We start from the raw sequence: 18,322 nt of genomic DNA, 5'->3' as shown, positions 1-18,322 counted from the left end.
ATGCAAGTGAGCCCAGCTCTTCCAACGGGGTTCGTAGAGGATCCCCCACCCGAGGAAATGTGGAATAGGGGGCAGAATTGTGCATTTTACAGCACATTTCCCCATGACAGGAGCAAGCACTGCAGCCCTGCAGTTTCACTAAGGGTGTGAGTGAATGAAGGATGTGTTGCTTATTATCATTGCTTTGGTAGGAACAGTGGTGACAGGTAACATAGGAAAGCTTCAGAGGGTGCAACCCTCAGATCGCTCAGAGCAGGACTGAGTGTTCAAATCCCATTCACCTGGAAATCTCGTGAAGGAGTGGGTTTCAGAACTTTAGGTGAAGGCCTGTGGTATTCACTGAATCCTGGCCTAAGTAACCAACCAAACTTGTTGTTTTTCCAAATAAACTTTTGGGGAGAATTTCCTCGCTTGCTACATGTGTGAAGAGACACACTGCTGCCTTTCTCCTGAAAAACTGGCTTTGCATGTGCATTGAAACAATCTGGTGCTGGCCTGGCCGACTCAGCTCGCTGCACACCTGTTATAACAAATCCTATTCAAGAACGTTTGACTCGAAGGATCGAGCACCCTGGAGTGACTTTATGGCTCAAAATGGCTTTACAAATCAATACAACGAAAAACAAAAATACAAATTTGGGATAAAATGTGCATTTTGTATTTCACTTCTCAAAGCAGTTTTTAAGTACGTAATATTTGTTGTGCAGTTAATAAAAACCATTACAAAAAACCAGCAGCGATAAAAACAGTTAAAAATAGAAGAAATCTGTAGCAGCCAAAGTGTTAGTTCTTGTGAAAAGTTAAAAACACAGATAAAAGGAAGATAGCTTCGCTTAAACAGTACTGAGAATTAAAGTTTAAAAGAAAGGAAGGAAAGTTTTTTTGGGGTGAATAATTGTGCGTCACTAAGGCATTGCTGCAGTTCCTCGGGGCGATATTCTTGTGGTTAACCTGGCCTCCTTTTCATTTCTTAGTGCGTTGCGGACCTCATTCCATTTTCGAAGGGATACCGTTCTTTGTCCCCATATACACGTGCATTTTGGAGCTCTGTCCGTGTTTATGCCAGTTAGTCAACTGTGCTTCTATGTGGATCGAGTGTTTTTTGCTCCAAGGGTGTGGAAGATACGGTTTCTTTGTCCATTTGTTCTTACTTTATGTTGATTCTGGCTTCTACGGCTTTGATATATTTTACCAGTCGAGAAGCCATTTGGACTTCATCGCCTGAAAAGCAAGCCAGGACTGCTTGCCTGCAGGACCTGATCCCTTTTTTGTTGAACAGTGATCTCAGCAGGTTCCTGCGCTCTGTCTGCAGCGCCTTGCAGATTGTAATGAGGTGTATGATGTTTTCCTTGTCGTTCCCGCACAGGCGGCATTTTGCTGGTTTTGGAGGTCGCAGCCAAGGAGCCATGTGGTAGTACTCCTAGCCGGTGTTTTAGGAATAACTCTTTTGTTTTTTTGGTGAAGCTGGTCAAAAGATATGGTTGTGGTGCAAGCTTTTTGTAAGTGTGTACTGTAGTGTAGTTCCTATATTCCCGATAGGCTCTGCGCATCGGAATAACATAAACGATAGTTTAGACGTAGGACTGAAGTCGACTAGGTCTCTATTGAGTATGTTAGACTTAATTGTGAATGCCAGCTAGCTCAGAGGTCACTAGAAACTTTCTCGAATACACAAGAAGGGATTAGTTTCTGAGAACCATATAACATGACAACTTTGTTCCCCAAGAATAAGAAATATATCTTCAGAGTCGCGGAAACAATAGATGGCTATTTCACTCAGCCAATCGTGCATGCTTCGTTTCACCAGGGTTTTTGCAGAGAAATAGAGAGACGGGCGTTTTCAATAAAAAAGGTTATTTATTGAGCAGTCTTCTTTCTCATGCAAGAGAAGTTAATTGCAACAATTGTGATGCTTGCTATGAAGTAAAGTGCGTACAGTAAAAGGAGTATTATGAAATAATACTTTAAACGCATTTGTATGGTTTCTAAGCCATAGGATACTTAAAATGGATAAAATACATACAATGATAAATAATGACTAAAAGTACTCAACTGGTGCATCTAAAATACGCCTACCCCGGTGTACCTAACCTAAGTCTAGTACAAGGGAAGAAGTAAGTGAGGTGTAGCTTGAGTTAAATAGTTTCTGCCAAGAATCTATCCAAGAATTCTCTAAGGGTCTAATCAGACCCGCAAGGGTAGCAGGGAAACACTGGAGCTGGTTTTCTCGGCAGGAGAAAAGACAGCGTCTCTCTCAGTGCGTCAGCTGGAGGGTCGGCTTTCTTCGGCACTCGCTACAGCAGGGAGTCGGGCAAGTAGTTAGTCGATCTGCTCCAAACCACTGTGTGTTTTGTAGGGCAGCTGTGGGTATATTTATACTGGAAGGTGCCGAGTTTGACGTAAGGGTGGACATAATAACGTCACTAAGAACTCGAAGTTCTTTACACGCTCCAGGAGTTCTGGGACAAATCAATACTGAAGCAGGGGGAAGTCCCGTACTGCTGAAGGCGGTTATCTTCAAATACTCGTTGTAGTCTAGGAGCTTAGTGGAAGTAGCCATGCCGTATTTGGACTGAATTGGCTGTGCCTAAATATGGTTATGATTCTTATGCCTATATAAGGATATGATAAGTTATACCTATATAAGGGCATGAATCAGGAAAATTACACTAGAGCCCTAGATACGTTTACAACCGGTGTTTTAGGAATAACTCTTTTGTGTTTTTTGGTGAAGCTGGTCAAAAGATACGGTTGTGGTGCAAGCTTTTTGTAAGTGTGTACAGTTAGCCAGCCGTGTGCTCGCTCCGTCAGTGAGGCTTTATCCTGTAAGAGAGATTATTTTCTGACGACATTGTTTACTGTTTTTTTAAAGCCTCTCAAGGTCCCTTGAAGATCCCACAGTTGTCGCGCCCCCAGTTGCTTTATCGAGTCCTCCAGAAAAAGCCTTGCTGGGCTATTGTCTTTACTTTGAAGTTCTTTCCAGAGTAGTGCGTTCAGGGTATTTGCCTCTCCCCTACTGATTTTGTACCAGCTTTTGAGGTAAACTCCCTTGCACGACAGCTCTTCTTTTACCAACCCGAATTCAAGTCGAATTTGCATCTGTGAGGTGTATTGCGGAAGTCCAAGAATCATGCGCATCGCTCTGGTTATTGTTCCGTTTACTGTTTCAGCGTCTCTGCCTCTCATTGCTTCACTTCCATAGGTGATGGATTGGATCAGTTTGGCTTGGGTCAGCTTTATTAGTGGGGAGAGGTTCAGCCCAACAATTTTGTTTTTCAACTTTCTTAAAGATACAGCTGTCATTAGCCCTCTCTTTTTTAATTCCTCTCGTTGTGGTGTGAAACTTCCCCTATTGACTATGATTACCCCTAGATAGCGATATTTGTTTGTGACGTCCAATTTCTTTTCGTCCATAAACCAACTGTGTGTTGATTTCTTTTTGCAGTGGTTAAGGCACATGACTTTTGTTTTGTCATAGTTGATGCTAAGTTTGTTTAGTTTGGAGTATTGCGCAGTGATGTCAAGGAGCCGCTGTAGGCCTATCGGGTCCAGCTAATTAGCACTAGTTTGTCTGCATAAAATAGGTTGAACAGCTGGAAACCTCCTAGTTTAGGTGCGTGAGAGTTGTTTTCATTTAGTGTGGTTGATAATTCGGCCATAAAGAGATTGAATAGAGTTGACGCTAACACGCATCCTTGCTTTACTCCTGTACTAGTTGGGATTTTCTTGGTTAGGAAGTCCCCTGCTCCTAATTTAACCTGGCCCCAAGTATCACTGTGCAGAAGAATTAGTTGGTTAAGCAGTGTTTAAGGGATTTGCATTCTCTTTAGTTTTTGCCACAGGAGATGTCTATTTACGTGGTCGAAGGTGGAGCTGTAGTCGATAAAGCACAGATATAAAGATTGTTTTGCCTCTAGTGTTGTATCAATCAGAAGTGAAAAGGCTAATATGTTGGTGGTTGTCCCCATGTTTCTCCTGAAGCCTGTTTGATTGAGTGGTATTGCTGACTTTTCATCCGCCCATGATGTTAGCTCGTGGAGTAGGAGGCCAGCGTAGTATTTTGCCTCATTGTCTTGTAGGGCTATGAGGCGATAGCTTCTTGGGTCATTCCGGTCTCCTTTTTTTCAACATTGGAGAGATAATTGCTCCTCTCCATGAGTGTGGGATTATTGAAACCTGCCATATTTTTTCAAACATTGGTTTAAGGACAGCGGCCCAGTATTCTGGCTCTTGTTGGAATACGATTGGCGGTATGCGATTTGGGCCAGGTGCTCCCTCTCTTTTCCCTTTTGAGATCCTATTACATATTTGTTGGTTCGTGATTAATAGTTCCTCGTCACTTGCTCTGGATTCTTGGAGCGAGGGCTTCTGTTCTTTACTGCTGGATTTAGTGATACAAGATTTTTTCCACGGTTCCTGGGGGTCATTGAAGTGTGTACTGAGGTAGGTTGTCCAAGCCTCTTCCTTCACGTGGGATTCGATCCCCTGGCTTGGTTTGCTAATCAGGCTGTTGATCTTTTGCCAGAACTGTGCGCTGTTATTTGTTTTCACGTTGTGTAGGAGTTTTCCCCAAAAGGCCTCTTCTGCGTCTTTTTTTAGTTGCCATAATAGTTTCCTGTGGCTGCCTTTTAGCTGTCTTAGTGCTTGGCGTACAGTGGGATCTGTTTTTACTCTTCGCAGAGTGTTCTTAATCTGCGTCTTCAGGCTTTTTAGCCGGGTATCATTTCTAAAGTTGTAGATGCTCTTGTGTTTCGCGGCGTTGCCCTTTCCGTCTGACTTTATGGGTCTGTTTTTTTCGGCTGTGTCTCTCAGATTTTTTGTAAAAGCCTCCCAGCATGTAATTACGTTTGGGGATGCAGATTGTGCCTCTTCTAGCACTTGTTTCGCTTGTAATAGGAGGTTTTTTGGGTTTACACTTTCTCCGTCTTTCGTTTGTTGTGAAGTCCACGTCTAGTTTGCTAACACCTGGAGGACTTGGTATTGCAGGTGCATTTATTGTAGTTTCCTGGGGGAGATGATCGCTGAGGTCCGTCGTGCGGATGTGGAAATCTCTTACCCTTTCGTACAGACTGCAAGAGAAGAATGTTATATCAATTGTGGAGCTTGCCGTTGTGCTGTGAAATGTTGCAGATTGTGGGCGATCTCCGGGAAATCTGCCATTAAGTGCCCTGAAGCCTAGCTCTTCAAATTTGACCAGCAGACTCCTGGCTGTTTTCGTACTTCTGCCTCCCGAAGTGCGATCGTGATGATTCTGCTCCCAGGCAAACGGGTCTTCTGTGCTTTCAGGAACCGAGATGCCGAGCATATTTAGGTTAAAGTCCCCTGTGATGATTATGCTTTTCGTGTTCTCAGATTTTATTAATTTTGCAACTTCTTCCTTCAGCTGTTGTGCTCCCTTGATTTTCTCCCTCGGGTGCAAGTAGAGGTTTATTAAGATTATGTCTTCTTTTTTATTCTGTTCGCGGAGAGACAGTCGCAAGACTTGCAATGCATTTGGGGGGGTTAGCTTGTACGCCAGTGGTACTGTTTTAGCTATCAATTGTATTGTACTGTATGTTGCAAGAACTCCTTTCTTATGTCCAAACGGCGAGCTCTGCATGGGCAGAACGCAGTTCAGATTGAATCTTGACAGTGCTGGAGGGGAATCTGACCAGGTTTCTTGCAGTGAGATGATGGCGAATCTTTGCAGGTAGATATTTAGTTCTGCCTCCGAGAACTTGTCTCCTAAGCCATTGATGTTCCAAGAGCATAAGCTGACAGTACTAAATGTTTTTGCATTGCTTTGTCATTGATTTGTCTCTTTTGTATTTATATTCCTTGATAGCCAGCTCCGGTTATACTCGGGCGGATTGTCGATGTCCGATGTTCTCTTGTAGGACTGTTCTTGATGGCCTAGGTTCTCAGATGTTTTGCTTTGAGCCCCTCTTAACCCCTTGCATGCTGCCGCGATTCTGCGCCTGTGCGGCACATTCCAATCGCGGGAGCGGTCATGACGGCCGGGAGCCGTCATTAGCACACGAGCTCCCGGCCGTCATCAGCATGCAAGGGGTTAAAGCAGTTGACGAAAAAGCCATAGGATTTTAAAGTAATTCAGAAATGTGTTGATGAAATATTCTGGTTCTTTATGGCACCACCCTAAAGGGCTTTTCTTTTCAGTACTAAGTACTACCCCAAATACAACGTTTAGTGGTAGGTTTTTAGAATTCAGCTATATTGAATAAAGGTCAAATAGGTTACACAGCACTGGCGGAAAGCACATGAGAGGGAAGGGGGAACTAAAGATTACATAGCCATAAGAGAGGTATCAAACAAAAAGGTTTTAAGGTTGAGTCTGAAGACTGATTCAGAAGGGCTGCAGCACAGACTGAGTAGCACAGAGTGCTACAATTTGGAAGCCAGAAATGTGAAGGAGCATCCGCCTCTTCTGGCTTTCAGTATGTGGGAAACATTAAGGTTGTCAGACCTCGGAGCTTTAGGCTGGGAGTAAGGTCTAAGTCTCCTCCTCAGATTTAAAGGGCCCTTCTGAGTGTAGGCTCCAAAAACTAGAGTAAGTGCCTTAAATTGGATTCTCTTAATAATGAGAAGCCAGTGAAGATCCCGCAAGTGAGGAGAAATTGGTGAGCGTGGGGGATCTTCAAGATGAGACGTGCAGCAGAATTCATATGAAGTGTGGAGTGGGGGAGTGGAGATTCCAAGCATGGGCTTGTGGGTAAAATACCTTGTGGGGGTTGAATATCTAAACGTGGACTGGGGTAGGCACTGAGGCTTGGTGTCTATCATGACTACTTTTCAGGGGCTTGTTGTAGGGACAAAGGGGTTATGATGTGCTGTGAGATACTTTTTGTGGCTTTTCATAACTTAGGAGTAAAGGTGAGTTTATTGGTGGTGAGGAGTAATATTCAGGGATGCGCTAGGTCGGGTGACCACAGCTTCTGGATAGACCTGGTCTTTCAACGACTGTCCCTGATGTTTCAAAACTTTCTGCTAAAACAAATACGTGTCCTGGTGTTTGAGAGAGGGTCGGATAAATGTGCACTTTAATCCCACTGTTGTTGAGGTTCACGTTTCTAATAGGCCCTCGCATCACACCAGCGACACAACTTAAAGTCGTCGGCTGTGCTGATTTGCCGCAGTCAAGCAGCACAGCAGGATTTAATGTGGGGGTGAATGAGGTCTGCCGAGCCCGACCGTGAAGCTCTTTACTGCAAGGGAAGGGAATATTTATATATAGCACTGAATGATGTTTTCACAGAAATCCTTATGTGGTCGGTGACTATGGTCAGGGACAACATTTAGTCCTATTTCTCGGTCTGTCTCTTTTTTTTTAGTTCTGAAATTCTAGTCGTCCTTACTTTGGGGCTTCGACTATGGGGGTCGTTAGGTTCAGATTGGCACATATGTACACCCTAAGCTCTCACTGTGGTTATATGTCGTTACTACGAATTCCGTTGCAACGCATAACTTTTCCACGCATGCGTTACCACGGAATTCGTTTTCCCCTCATCTCCTTTACCACGTCGTTCTTACGTCATAAAGAGGAAGCAGAAGTTTATTCCGCTTCCTCTCTAACGACGCGGATTTCTTCAGCACAGCGGGATCTTTTTTTTTATGGTGGGGGAGACCCCCCCCCTAACCCCCCTTTTTAATCCTACGTTTTTTTTTAATGCGTGGTAAAGATGATCGTTGAAGGCATACGCGTTGAAAAGACGTTTACGTGGTAAGTGCCTCGTTGTAAACGTTACGCGTAGTAATGCCTTCGTTGTTAATGATGTTTCCCCTCACTGTAATACAAAGGAACAAGACACTTTTTATACAATGAGAATACTTCAGCGCATTTTCCTTTCCTAGGCCTTTCGCACTGTGAACCGGCACCACCGCCTCTGGTGATAGCCTGTATGGATCATGCAAATGGAGTCTAAATTGGACTCTTTCAAAGAACTAAATGCCAAGCCAGATAGAAAACACAGTGCAGCAACCGGACAAGTCCTTAATTTGAACGGATGGGATCACATGTCTCCTGGTCTCTAACCTCTTCACTGGTTACTGGTAGTAAGAATATCCTTTAATTGGCTGCTAGGCGTTTTCCCCCCCCTGTGCTGGAAAATGCCATTTTAGTGGCACCATGACGAGCTCAGCTCGTCATCAGCACACGACACCCGTGGGTGATGACGAGCTGAGCTCGTCATCAGCATCGAAGGGGTTAAAGGCCTTTGCATTGCACTGCTGCTGGTGATCCATGGGACGGGTCCCACCGCCTTGTAATCCAAACTTGGGTCATACAGCCAGAAGACAACCCTTAAATCAAGTATAGCTCCCTTACAGGCAATCTTTCTGTATCAAAAAACCTCCTGTTCCTTCTTAATTTTGACGCACATGCTCTGGAATACACTCCCAAAGAGGTTAGGTCCATCAACAATCATTGAAATTGCAATGAAGAAAAAGTCCTGTTTTCCCCCCAAATTCTGGAATCAACTGAATCCTATCACGAAATGGTGTGTTTTTTATTTGCTGCTTGCGATTCTATCCTTGTATTCCTTTTACAAGCCCAAGTGTGAGATGCATGTATATGCGGCTACATCAAGTCTGGAGAACATTGGCTGTCCCTGACGCACCAAACCAAAACTCCGCACTCGTAGATGTAGACTACTACCAACACCCTCCTTCCACCTGCCCACCGCTGATGTGCTGGATTTCATAAAATGCTATACACAACTGCACGCTGTGCCCCGAAAGTGGATTCGATTTTTGTATTTGCTGCCTGCGATCCTACCCTCAAACTCCTTTGGCTACGACAGGTGTATGCCGTACGTGCATGCCACTGCACCATGATTTGAGCAAACTCTCCAAGCCTCACTCATGACACCAAACGAAAACACTACTAGATCAGAATAATATCGATCTATTTATGTATTCATGCATTTACATATAGCACAGATATTACCCAAAGGTGCTAGAGTGCTTTACAATAGAAAAGGATTGTTACATAAGGTACGAATTTGCAAATTACGATTGTTACAAATGCTAGTTCCATATTGGCACCATTTTGCCAGCCATGCACTACTGATGAATTGCTCACAGCGCATTCAAAAAAGTGCTATGGGGCCTTGACAGGAGGTACGGAAGCGCTATAGCAATGTGGCAGAACAATACAGTACATTGCAGGGGCTGGGGCAGAGGGACTGGTGGGGTCAGGAGTGTTTGTCTCAATACCATAGGCTCATTGGGTAATTGAGTCAGATGTAAGGGTCCTTTGGTGTTTTAAAGTTGCAGCCTACCAGAGAGCACAGCTGTCTGGTTTGTTAAAGACATCTTGGAGACATTCAGAAAGTTGACCTAGAATGCATTCTGTCTTTTGCTTGCCATTGGTTTTGTGTTTTGTAACTCACCTTTTCTTGCTTTCCATTTGCTGGCTTTATTTGTTTAAGGCTATTCAGCTTGAGTTCATACCCTCCCTTTCCCAAACCTTATTTGCAGTATCCTTTCAAGTACGCCTTGTCTGTAAAGAGGCCTATAAACCTTGTTCTTATCAAGTCACAGAACTCTACGCCTCTCTACTCTGCACTACTTCACACTACACCACTGCACTCTATGCTACTGCATTCTACAGCACTATACTGTATACCACTCTATGCTACATCTACTCCGCACCACTCTGTGTCACTGCACTCAGTGTCACTCAACTTACTTTGCACTCTACACCACTGCACTCTATGCCTCTCAACTCTACTCTGTACCTCTGCATCACTGTTCTCTACGCCAATCCACTCTACATCACTCTATGCAGCTCTACTCTACGCCTCTGCAATCTTTGCCACTGCACTTTATGCCACTCTACTCCATTCTGTGCCGTTCCACTCTGCACCACTGCACTCTACTATGCCCCACACTAGTCTATGCCACTGCATTCTAAGACGCCCCATTTAACGCCACTGCACTCAAGACCTCTATACTCTGCAACACTTTACTCCAATGAACTCTACACCGGTCTACTCTATGCCACTCTACACGTCTCCACACTGTGTCTCTCCAATACACGCCACTCCACTCTACAACACTCGTATCTACTCTTCGCCACGACACTCCCGCCACTCTTCTCTACACCATTACCTTTTAGCCATGCTGCTCGGCAGCCGCGCTGGTGTACAACATGGCTAAAAGACATTGGCAAAGCCAGTAGCTCTTGCATAGGTGAGACCTATTGGCTTTGCCAATGCGTGTTATTTTGAAGATTCTACAGGCTCTCTACCAGCAGTTCCGAAGCTCTAGGGCTCGTGCTATGTTTGGAGGGAAGCTGATCGGAGGGGACTTGGAGAAGGGGCCTGGCAACTGTTACCTAGTGACAGTTTCAGCAGCTGTGGCCATTGGCTGCGCAGCGGACAGGCGCGGGGGAGCAGTGTGACAGGCGCTCTTTTATCTGCGTGGTGGTGCACGGAGGGCAGGAGGCCGGGGCACTACTGTGGCAGAATGTGGGGTTCCCGAGGTGCTGTGCTATAGCAGCACGTGGCTGTGTGATGGAGGGGGCACAGAGTTGGAGGTCATGGATCTAAGGCGATGGGCTGTGTTGTATCGATAGGTGGGAGGAGAGAGTATGGGCCATGTGCTGTAGGGTGGGGGCAGGCCTTACACCGGAGGAAGGAGAGAATATGGGCCTGTCATTATCACGCTGGAGGGAGTGCATGGAGTCTCATCATGGAAGACAGAATGCAAGAGGTCTCATCAAAAGGGAGAGGGTGCATGGGGGTCTCATCAAGAGCGAGAGTATATGGGGTCTCATCATGATGGAGAGAGTTCATGGGGTCTCATCAAGAGCAAGAATGCATGGGGTCTCATCGTGGGGGAGAGAGTGCATAGGGTCTCATCGTGGGGGAGAAAGTGCATGGGGTCTCATGGGGCTCTAATTGACGGTGACATCGGCTGTACTGCATTCACGAGAGTAAGTGTGGGCTAGTAAGTATGGGACTGGAGGGCACGGGGCTCTGGGAACGGGCTTTGCACAACAGTTTGGGAATCGGATAGCTAATGGATCGGGAGCGGTAACGGATTTGGGGACGGGGGGGGGGGCGGTAGGGAAATGGCAAGTCCGAAGTTGGGGTGAGGAGGTGTAGTAAATGGCAGAAAGGTGAGAAGGCGAGCTGAGAGGGGTTTAGGAGTTGGGGGAGCGGGTTTATTGAATGGGCAGGAGATACAGGAGTGCGTGAAGAGCTGGAGGAGGGCAGGTTTGGGGGTTGGCGTATAATTGCCTCGTCTTGTACCTGGAGGAGGGGGGAGTGAATAGGCGATGGGAGAGCATAGATGGGTGGAGGAGAAGGGATTGATTGGGCTGTTGGGGGAAGGAGGCGGTGGAAGGGGGCGAAGGCAAGTAGAGTAGGAGGGGGAGGCGGGTGAGCGCGGATATAGGTGGTGGGGCTGGAGGGGGAGGCTGGGGTGTCTAGTGCCTCTGCGGGGGCTGGGGGCCGGGGACGAGAGAGGTGCTGTGGAGGAGTAGGGGAGGGGGGAGGGCGCCGAGAGGCAGGCAGGGGAGGAGGGGCGGCGGGCTCAGGTGCAGCGGCAGTCAGAGCCGGAGAGCGCTATCGTGCGGAGCGGAGGCGACGGGGAGCGCTACACGCGGGCAACACAGCTGGGGCATTCCTGCACACGGGTGCAGGGGGTTGGGTACCCCCCTACCCTTTCCACCAAAAACACCCAGAGAGAGCAAGGGGCGGGCGCGTGAGGACACCCTTCAAGGACATTCCGAGGCACACTTTCGGCAAACGTGGCGCTTCCGTGGGCACCGGAGCCCGGACTGCAGCTCGCGCCGGCCTCGAGGCACGTGTCCCTCACGGTGCGCGCCGGCTGAGGTGAAGGGGTGTGCCCGCGCTCAGCGCGAGACCGGCCGGGACACTCTTCAGCAAGAAGACTGGCGCGCGCTGCAGCACCTGGGACCCGTGACCTTTGCACTCCACGCGCGCCGGCCACCGGAGGGGGCGGGTCCTTGGTCCTGGAGAGAGAGAGAGACCCTCCTCGGAAGAAGAAGATTCGACTTGAAGGTGCCCGTGCCAGCTGGTGTCTTTGGAAGCCCGGCGGTGATAGCAGGTGTTGGTGGAGGTGAGTAGCATGTTGGAGCAGAGGGAGGGGGGTACATGTATGGTGCATGTGGAAATGAAAGAGCAGGGGTTCTTGTATAGCGCACAACGCATGGCTTCTGCCAGCTGCGCTGCCGTGGAGGGGAGAGAGGCAGCTGATCACCGCAGGAGCGCAGCGCTCTGCCCGGGGCTCTTATCTGCGGGAAGCAGAGAGTTTGCGATGCTGTGTGCACGCACTTTTACAGTTCAAACCCTGCCTGAGATAGTTCGTGGTGCTGCTAAAAGGTGCCCGATTTAGCCCACTGGTGACCAAGATATGTGCAGGTGCATCAGCTCCTTGCCCTGTCCAACTGTGCACGAGACCTTCTCGGGAGAGGGGGGTTCAGAATGCATGCCCATCCATTCCCCGGCCACTTCGAATAGAGTGCCACATTTGTGCCCTGCGTGGTGTTAGTTTTGTGTTTTAGCGTAGCGCAGAGAAGCCGGTGTCAGTCCAAGGGCAGAGTACAGATGGGGTGGGTTGCCATGCGGAGGGCGGGGCAGTTGCGATACCCAGGAAGGTGAGTTTGGGCTGTCATGACCTTTACTTCTCACCCCGAGCATTTAACTCTTTCTTGGAGATTGTGAGTCCGCCACACAGAGGGGCACACGCTTACTTGCCTCGCTCTCCATTACCTGCAGCACCCCGCCCCCCTAAAAAGGCGTTCTCAGGAGAGCTAAAGGGTGAGGCGGCCATCGGGAGGTCCAATTTAGCGGGTGCTTTTTCGTGAAAGCCTCTTGGTGAGGGTGTCTGTAACAATCGCGAGTTATATTCTTAAAGAGTAAAGCTCGACTTGACCTTTCAGAGGAAGAATTGGCGACACAGAAGGATGTGAGGGTCTTGGGAGCCCACATCTACATCCGATCAAGGCCCTCGGCTAATTCCCCGCAGTGTACCTCGATTCCAGAAGGCGCTATCCTTCCCCGTTTAGGGGCATTTCCTCCGTTCCCCTGCGCTTCACAGGACGCGAGAGAGGTTCATGGGCTGAGCTCAGGTTGTGGAGGCTCGTGGACAGCTTGGGGGTCACTAGTTGGAATTCAGGAGAGTCCTTCCGAAGTTAATCAGTCTCTTTGACTGAATAGTAGTGCCCATCCTTCAGTAGCCGGCCAATACAGCCTCCTATATCAATGGCCATAGTCTTATTTATAGAATATTGTTTGTTAGTGAAGGCAAAAGGTTTGGGCTGCCTTCTCTTGCACCCCCTCCCTTTGATCTGCATGCATAGCTTCATCGTACCTGTGCCCGCTACACCACAAGTCTTCTAACATTGGGGTAGAGTGGAAGTGCATTCTCGGAAAGGCATTTTTTTGTTACAAATCTGTGGTATTTGAGGCTCCTGCTCCTGCACATGTTCAGTGCATGCAATGATTGCTAATGAAAGACTTCATTTGTCGCTTGACCTGTTGATGCTCATCTGCTTTTTGGGGTTGACCGTCACTCTTTCTTTCTTCCATGATGCAGGGTAAAGAATTGGGTTCATGTCACCGGCTCGCCATGTTCCCTGGATGGATGAAGGGAGAATGCCGGCCAGAGCTCACTGGAGGTTTCTCATCAGCCTTCTGTGGTTTCTTTTTCTCCATGGCCATCACCCATCTCCTCTCGCGGAGCTGCTACCCGCTGCTGAAGCAGCATGAAAGGCCATGAGACGCCATCTTCTCTTCTTCCCAGAGCTGCTAGGCCAGCCCTGGGTGCTCAGAAGTTGAGGGGAGCCCAGGAGATGCGGGGCTGGCTGCCGGCCGCAGCCGTGCACCCTGTGATCCGCCTCGAGAGCCCTCAGGAAAGAAGCTCACCCGGCTGCCCGGATCATGAACCAGTCCACGTGGCTGGATGTGAGGACTGTCAACTTGAGCAGCTCATCGGTCAACGTCTCGGAGCGGCATCTTTGCCCGCTGGGCTTTGGCCACTACAGCGCTGTGGACGTCTGCGTCCTGGAGACGGTGGTCATCGTGCTTCTCACATTTCTCATTATCGCTGGCAACCTAACGGTCATCTTTGTCTTTCACTGTGCCCCACTGCTGCACCACTACACGACAAGCTACTTCATTCAGACCATGGCCTATGCTGACCTCTTTGTGGGGGTGAGCTGCTTGGTCCCAACTCTTTCTCTTCTTCACTACTTCACTGGTGTCCATGAGTCACTGACCTGCCAGGTGTTTGGGTACATCATCTCTGTGCTCAAGAGCGTCTCTATGGCCTGCTTGGCCTTTATCAGCGTGGACCGATACTTGGCCATCACCAAGCCATTGTCCTACAACCAGTTGGTAACTCCGTGCCGCCTACGGCTGTGCATTGTCCTTATCTGGGTCTACTCCTGCCTTGTCTTTTCTCCATCCTTTTTTGGCTGGGGAAAACCTGGTTACCATGGTGACATCTTCCTCTGGTGTGCTGTGTCCTGGCCCACCAGTGCCTACTTCACTGGCTTCATTGTCTGCCTTCTGTACGCACCCGCTGCCCTAGTCATCTGCTTCACCTACTTCCATATCTTCAAGATTTGCCGGCAGCACACCAAGGAGATGAGCGACCGACGGGCCCGCTTCCCCAGCCAGGAGGCAGAGGCCGGCGATGGCTGTAGCAGCGAGGGTGGGCCCAGCCCTGACCGCCGCTATGCCATGGTCCTCTTCCGTATCACCAGTGTCTTTTATGCCCTGTGGCTACCGTACATTGCCTACTTCCTGCTGGAAAGTTCTCGGGTTATCGACAGCCCAGCCATGTCCTTCCTTACCACATGGTTGGCCATCAGCAACAGTTTCTGCAACTGTGTCATCTACAGCCTTTCCAACAGCGTGTTCCGGCTCGGTCTGCGGCGGCTGTCGCGCACCCTCTGCTCGTCATGTATGTGCATTAAGGCCCAGGATTTTCGAGACCCCAAACCACGTAAACGGGCTAACTCCTGTTCCATATGAAGGAAAAGACTGAACTTGGCCGCCAAAAGATTTTTCCTGGAAAAATGTTTGAATAGTCAAGAGACATTGAAAAGCATTAGTCATAACCGAAATAAAAAGATACTCTGCTCTGATGAAGAATACCAAGAGAAGTGTTGACACAATTTAGTGACTTTCACAAGTCGTAGGTTGTGGTGTAAGAAGATGGACAGTGCCTTCGGCCCCTCCCCCCAACTGGACTACAGGCAAAGGAGCCAATGGGAGAAATGGGAACTTGGCCTCTGCCCTCCTCACACTTTGCCCTTTGTAAAGAAATGATACTCCTCAGAGAGAGCTTTAATACTGGGTGGATGGCACCGGAGGCGTGCAATCTATGGGGGTGACTCAACTGTGTATTTACCGCTGTGGCAGCAGAGAAGCATGCATATGGCATCAGCTTTGTGAGCGGTGTGCAGACTCGCATAAGTCCACTTCTATTCACTGTCACGCATAACAGTTCGCTGTCGCTCACACCCAGCGGCTGTCACTCTCGGATGGTTTATGTCACTCTTGCCTATTCCCTTTTCCTCATCAGCTGACAACAACTTACTGTGGCTCACTAGCTCACACCTATTCATGGCTGGCTCACACCAACTCTCTATTACAAATTCGCAATTGCTCGCTGTCACAGACGAACACCACCCACTGTTGCAAATAGATTTACAGGGATTCGCTGTCAGTTTAATCTGCACGTCTTAGCTACCACTTCCAGACACTCGCCTACTAAAGATCACTCACAGACGTTCGCTTGTTTCCTGCCACATGGACTCAAACCTATTTACTGTCACAGCTATTTTCTGTCCATCATATCTACTCATTACTATTCACAGACTCCCACCTCTTCATTTGCCACTGACTCGCACTTCACAGCTTAACGTTTTGCTTTTTGAGTGTGAATTCGCTGCCAGTATTCTGCACAGTCTCTCTTCCCTATGATTCATACATGTATTACTCTAATATAGCTGCCAAGTGGACCATGCTATATGTAACCTATTTAGGCGGTAAAATGCCTTTAGGGAAGACAATATTGCATTCTTGATCTCTTAGTATTGTATTCTCCACTCAGAATTCAAGCCTACAAGGCGAGGAGTGCTCAGTTCTCTTGGCTAAACAAAAAGGATCCTCATAAGGTGTAATTCATGACATGACACACGTATCAGATAAGCACCCACACTTCCACAGTAGCCCAAGGACCGTTGTCCTTTACTCCTGCACACTTCGTCCACTGTTAATCACTCATCCCATTCTCATGTGCCTGCACACCACCATCCTTGGTCACCCTCATGACACTCATGGCCTTGGAGTAGACCTATCTACTCACTAGCACGCCTCTGCTCACTTGCAGCACATTTTTCCATTCACAGTCCATTGGCACTCCCACACCTCCGTTCATTCACAATACCTGCAAACCATGCGTGGGCACTGTTTTTACGGGACTCACACACTCTCTCCCTTATACATGCATTGAATCTGGCATGAACCCATCCTCATCCATTTGTCCTGTCATCAGTATCCGCAACCTATTTGCTTATCACAAGTGATCACTATTTGCATGAGCATTTCCACTTGCTCTCATTTACTTTAACACTGACACAATCTCACTCATAAGGTCATGTGCACTTATATGTTCACACACCTCAGATTATGTGCAAAAGTGAATTTTCTTCCTCGTTACACAAATTCCCTGGTTACAAGTTTGTGGCTATTTTCTAATGCTTGTGCAAGCAGGAGTTTGCACAGGAATTACACGTTGTATGATGATTTTCTGGCCATCAGTTTTCCCTGAAAGATAATTCTGACAGGTAAAACATTCTGAAATTAATTGTTGATTTAAAAAAAGAGTTGCAACATGCAGAATTCAGAGGGTTGAATACAGATTCTGCATGCCTCGTTCCAAGTTGAAAGGGAGGCATTTACTGCACATGATGAATACTATACTCCAGGTCAATGCTATTTGCCGAGTTTGGTAAATACCCTATCCATGTCCTTTTATGCACAACTTATAATCAGGGATTTATGACAAATTAAGAAATTCACCATACATGTTCCACTGATAGTGTATGTGAGCAGGCACAAAGTAAATCCTGGTGTGGCAAATTCCACCAGTGTGGCGCTGTAGATCCAGTTTAAGTTGATAGGATGAGGCCATGATGAATACCTGACCCATTTTCCCTTCAGCTCTTTCAGAGATGCCAACATTCCTGCTGCTGTTTTAGCATTGTGTGTTTTCTAGATCTGTACAGATTTACAAGTGTGTTTGTGTTTACAGATATCTGTATGTATAGTGTGTGTATATGTATATAGTATATATATTTTTTATATAAAATATATAGTTTATGCTGCATTGGTAAGAATAGATTTAACCCAATAAACAGTGTCATTCGGAGTAAGTACTTGGGTGAGTCTGGCTTATTGCATATTTTTAATTTTAAAGTTATCGATGCACCAGTGGGTAGTGTAACATTGTTGTGTGTATTCAAGGTGACATTCGTTGTCACAGATAAGGGAAGGTAAGGTCTGCCACCCCCTTCAGCAGAGAGAATGACAACAGCTGAGCATTATAACACAGGTTCCTGACAAAATGGCTGCTACAATGCAAACATAGATTGCAGTAGTAAACAGTTGATAAAACATGAAGCGCAGAGTGTTCACAAAATTGGTGATGGCATTTGTGTGCAAACTGGTGGTGACTGGTTTGAATCCCTGACTGATGCTTTCATCTTTCCAAAATTGATAGCACAACTACCCTTCACCTACACAATTATAAACCCTTTTATTTGCAGTGCTGCAAAGCTGAGAGAATGACAGCGGGTGCTATTTAGTAGAGCAGGTGATTATTTCTTTTTACATCAGAGCTGCAGAAATGTTTGTTCATGCCGCTGTTGCTGTCGTGTGCTTCTATCACAGGAGGCTTAGCCTGACAGCTAGACTGTTTACTGGTGCAACGTTCTGATTTTGTGTTGTATGCTAAATCAATTGGTATACTTTGTGGAAATCAATATAATTGCCTGTGTCTTAGTACTCTTTTTAAGCAAAAGTGTTAAAATTTAGAACCCAGCTGAGCGCCAGTATTTACATTTTTTTTTAAATATAACGTTACGTATACTTGTGATCTAACGGAACCTTATTTGCTGTAGCCCTGAAGAGTGCCATGCAGTTTTTTCAGATCCAAAACCTCTGGTAATTATAAAACCGACTCAAAAAAACATTGGTGATGAATTCCTCAGCAGTGGTTACAAGGAACTGTAATCTGTATTGGTTATGGTTTTGATACATGATTGGGTTACATTTATGGTAAC

At 47.1% G+C, this 18,322-nt stretch overlaps 2 protein-coding genes across 2 annotated transcripts in view; both read left to right on the top strand.

Moving 5' to 3' along the window:
- The window catches only part of LOC147747918 (rab GTPase-activating protein 1-like), a 1,062,456-nt gene that overhangs the window by 668,867 nt on the left and 375,267 nt on the right, over positions 1-18,322 (top strand). The gene's annotated exons all lie outside the window — the stretch shown is intronic.
- On the top strand, positions 11,645-17,362 carry GPR52 (G protein-coupled receptor 52). Its single transcript, XM_086936374.1, has 2 exons — positions 11,645-12,084; positions 13,564-17,362. Exon 2 carries the CDS (start codon positions 13,908-13,910, stop codon positions 15,003-15,005), a length of 1,098 nt encoding a protein of 365 aa, XP_086792500.1. The 5' UTR covers positions 11,645-12,084; positions 13,564-13,907; the 3' UTR covers positions 15,006-17,362.

Source organism: Lissotriton vulgaris, chromosome 1_1 (genome assembly GCF_964263255.1).
Source record: "Lissotriton vulgaris chromosome 1_1, aLisVul1.2, whole genome shotgun sequence".
NCBI lineage: Eukaryota > Metazoa > Chordata > Amphibia > Caudata > Salamandridae > Lissotriton > Lissotriton vulgaris.
Note: the sequence above shows the minus strand (reverse complement) of the source record. Positions and strands in the feature narration are given on the sequence as shown.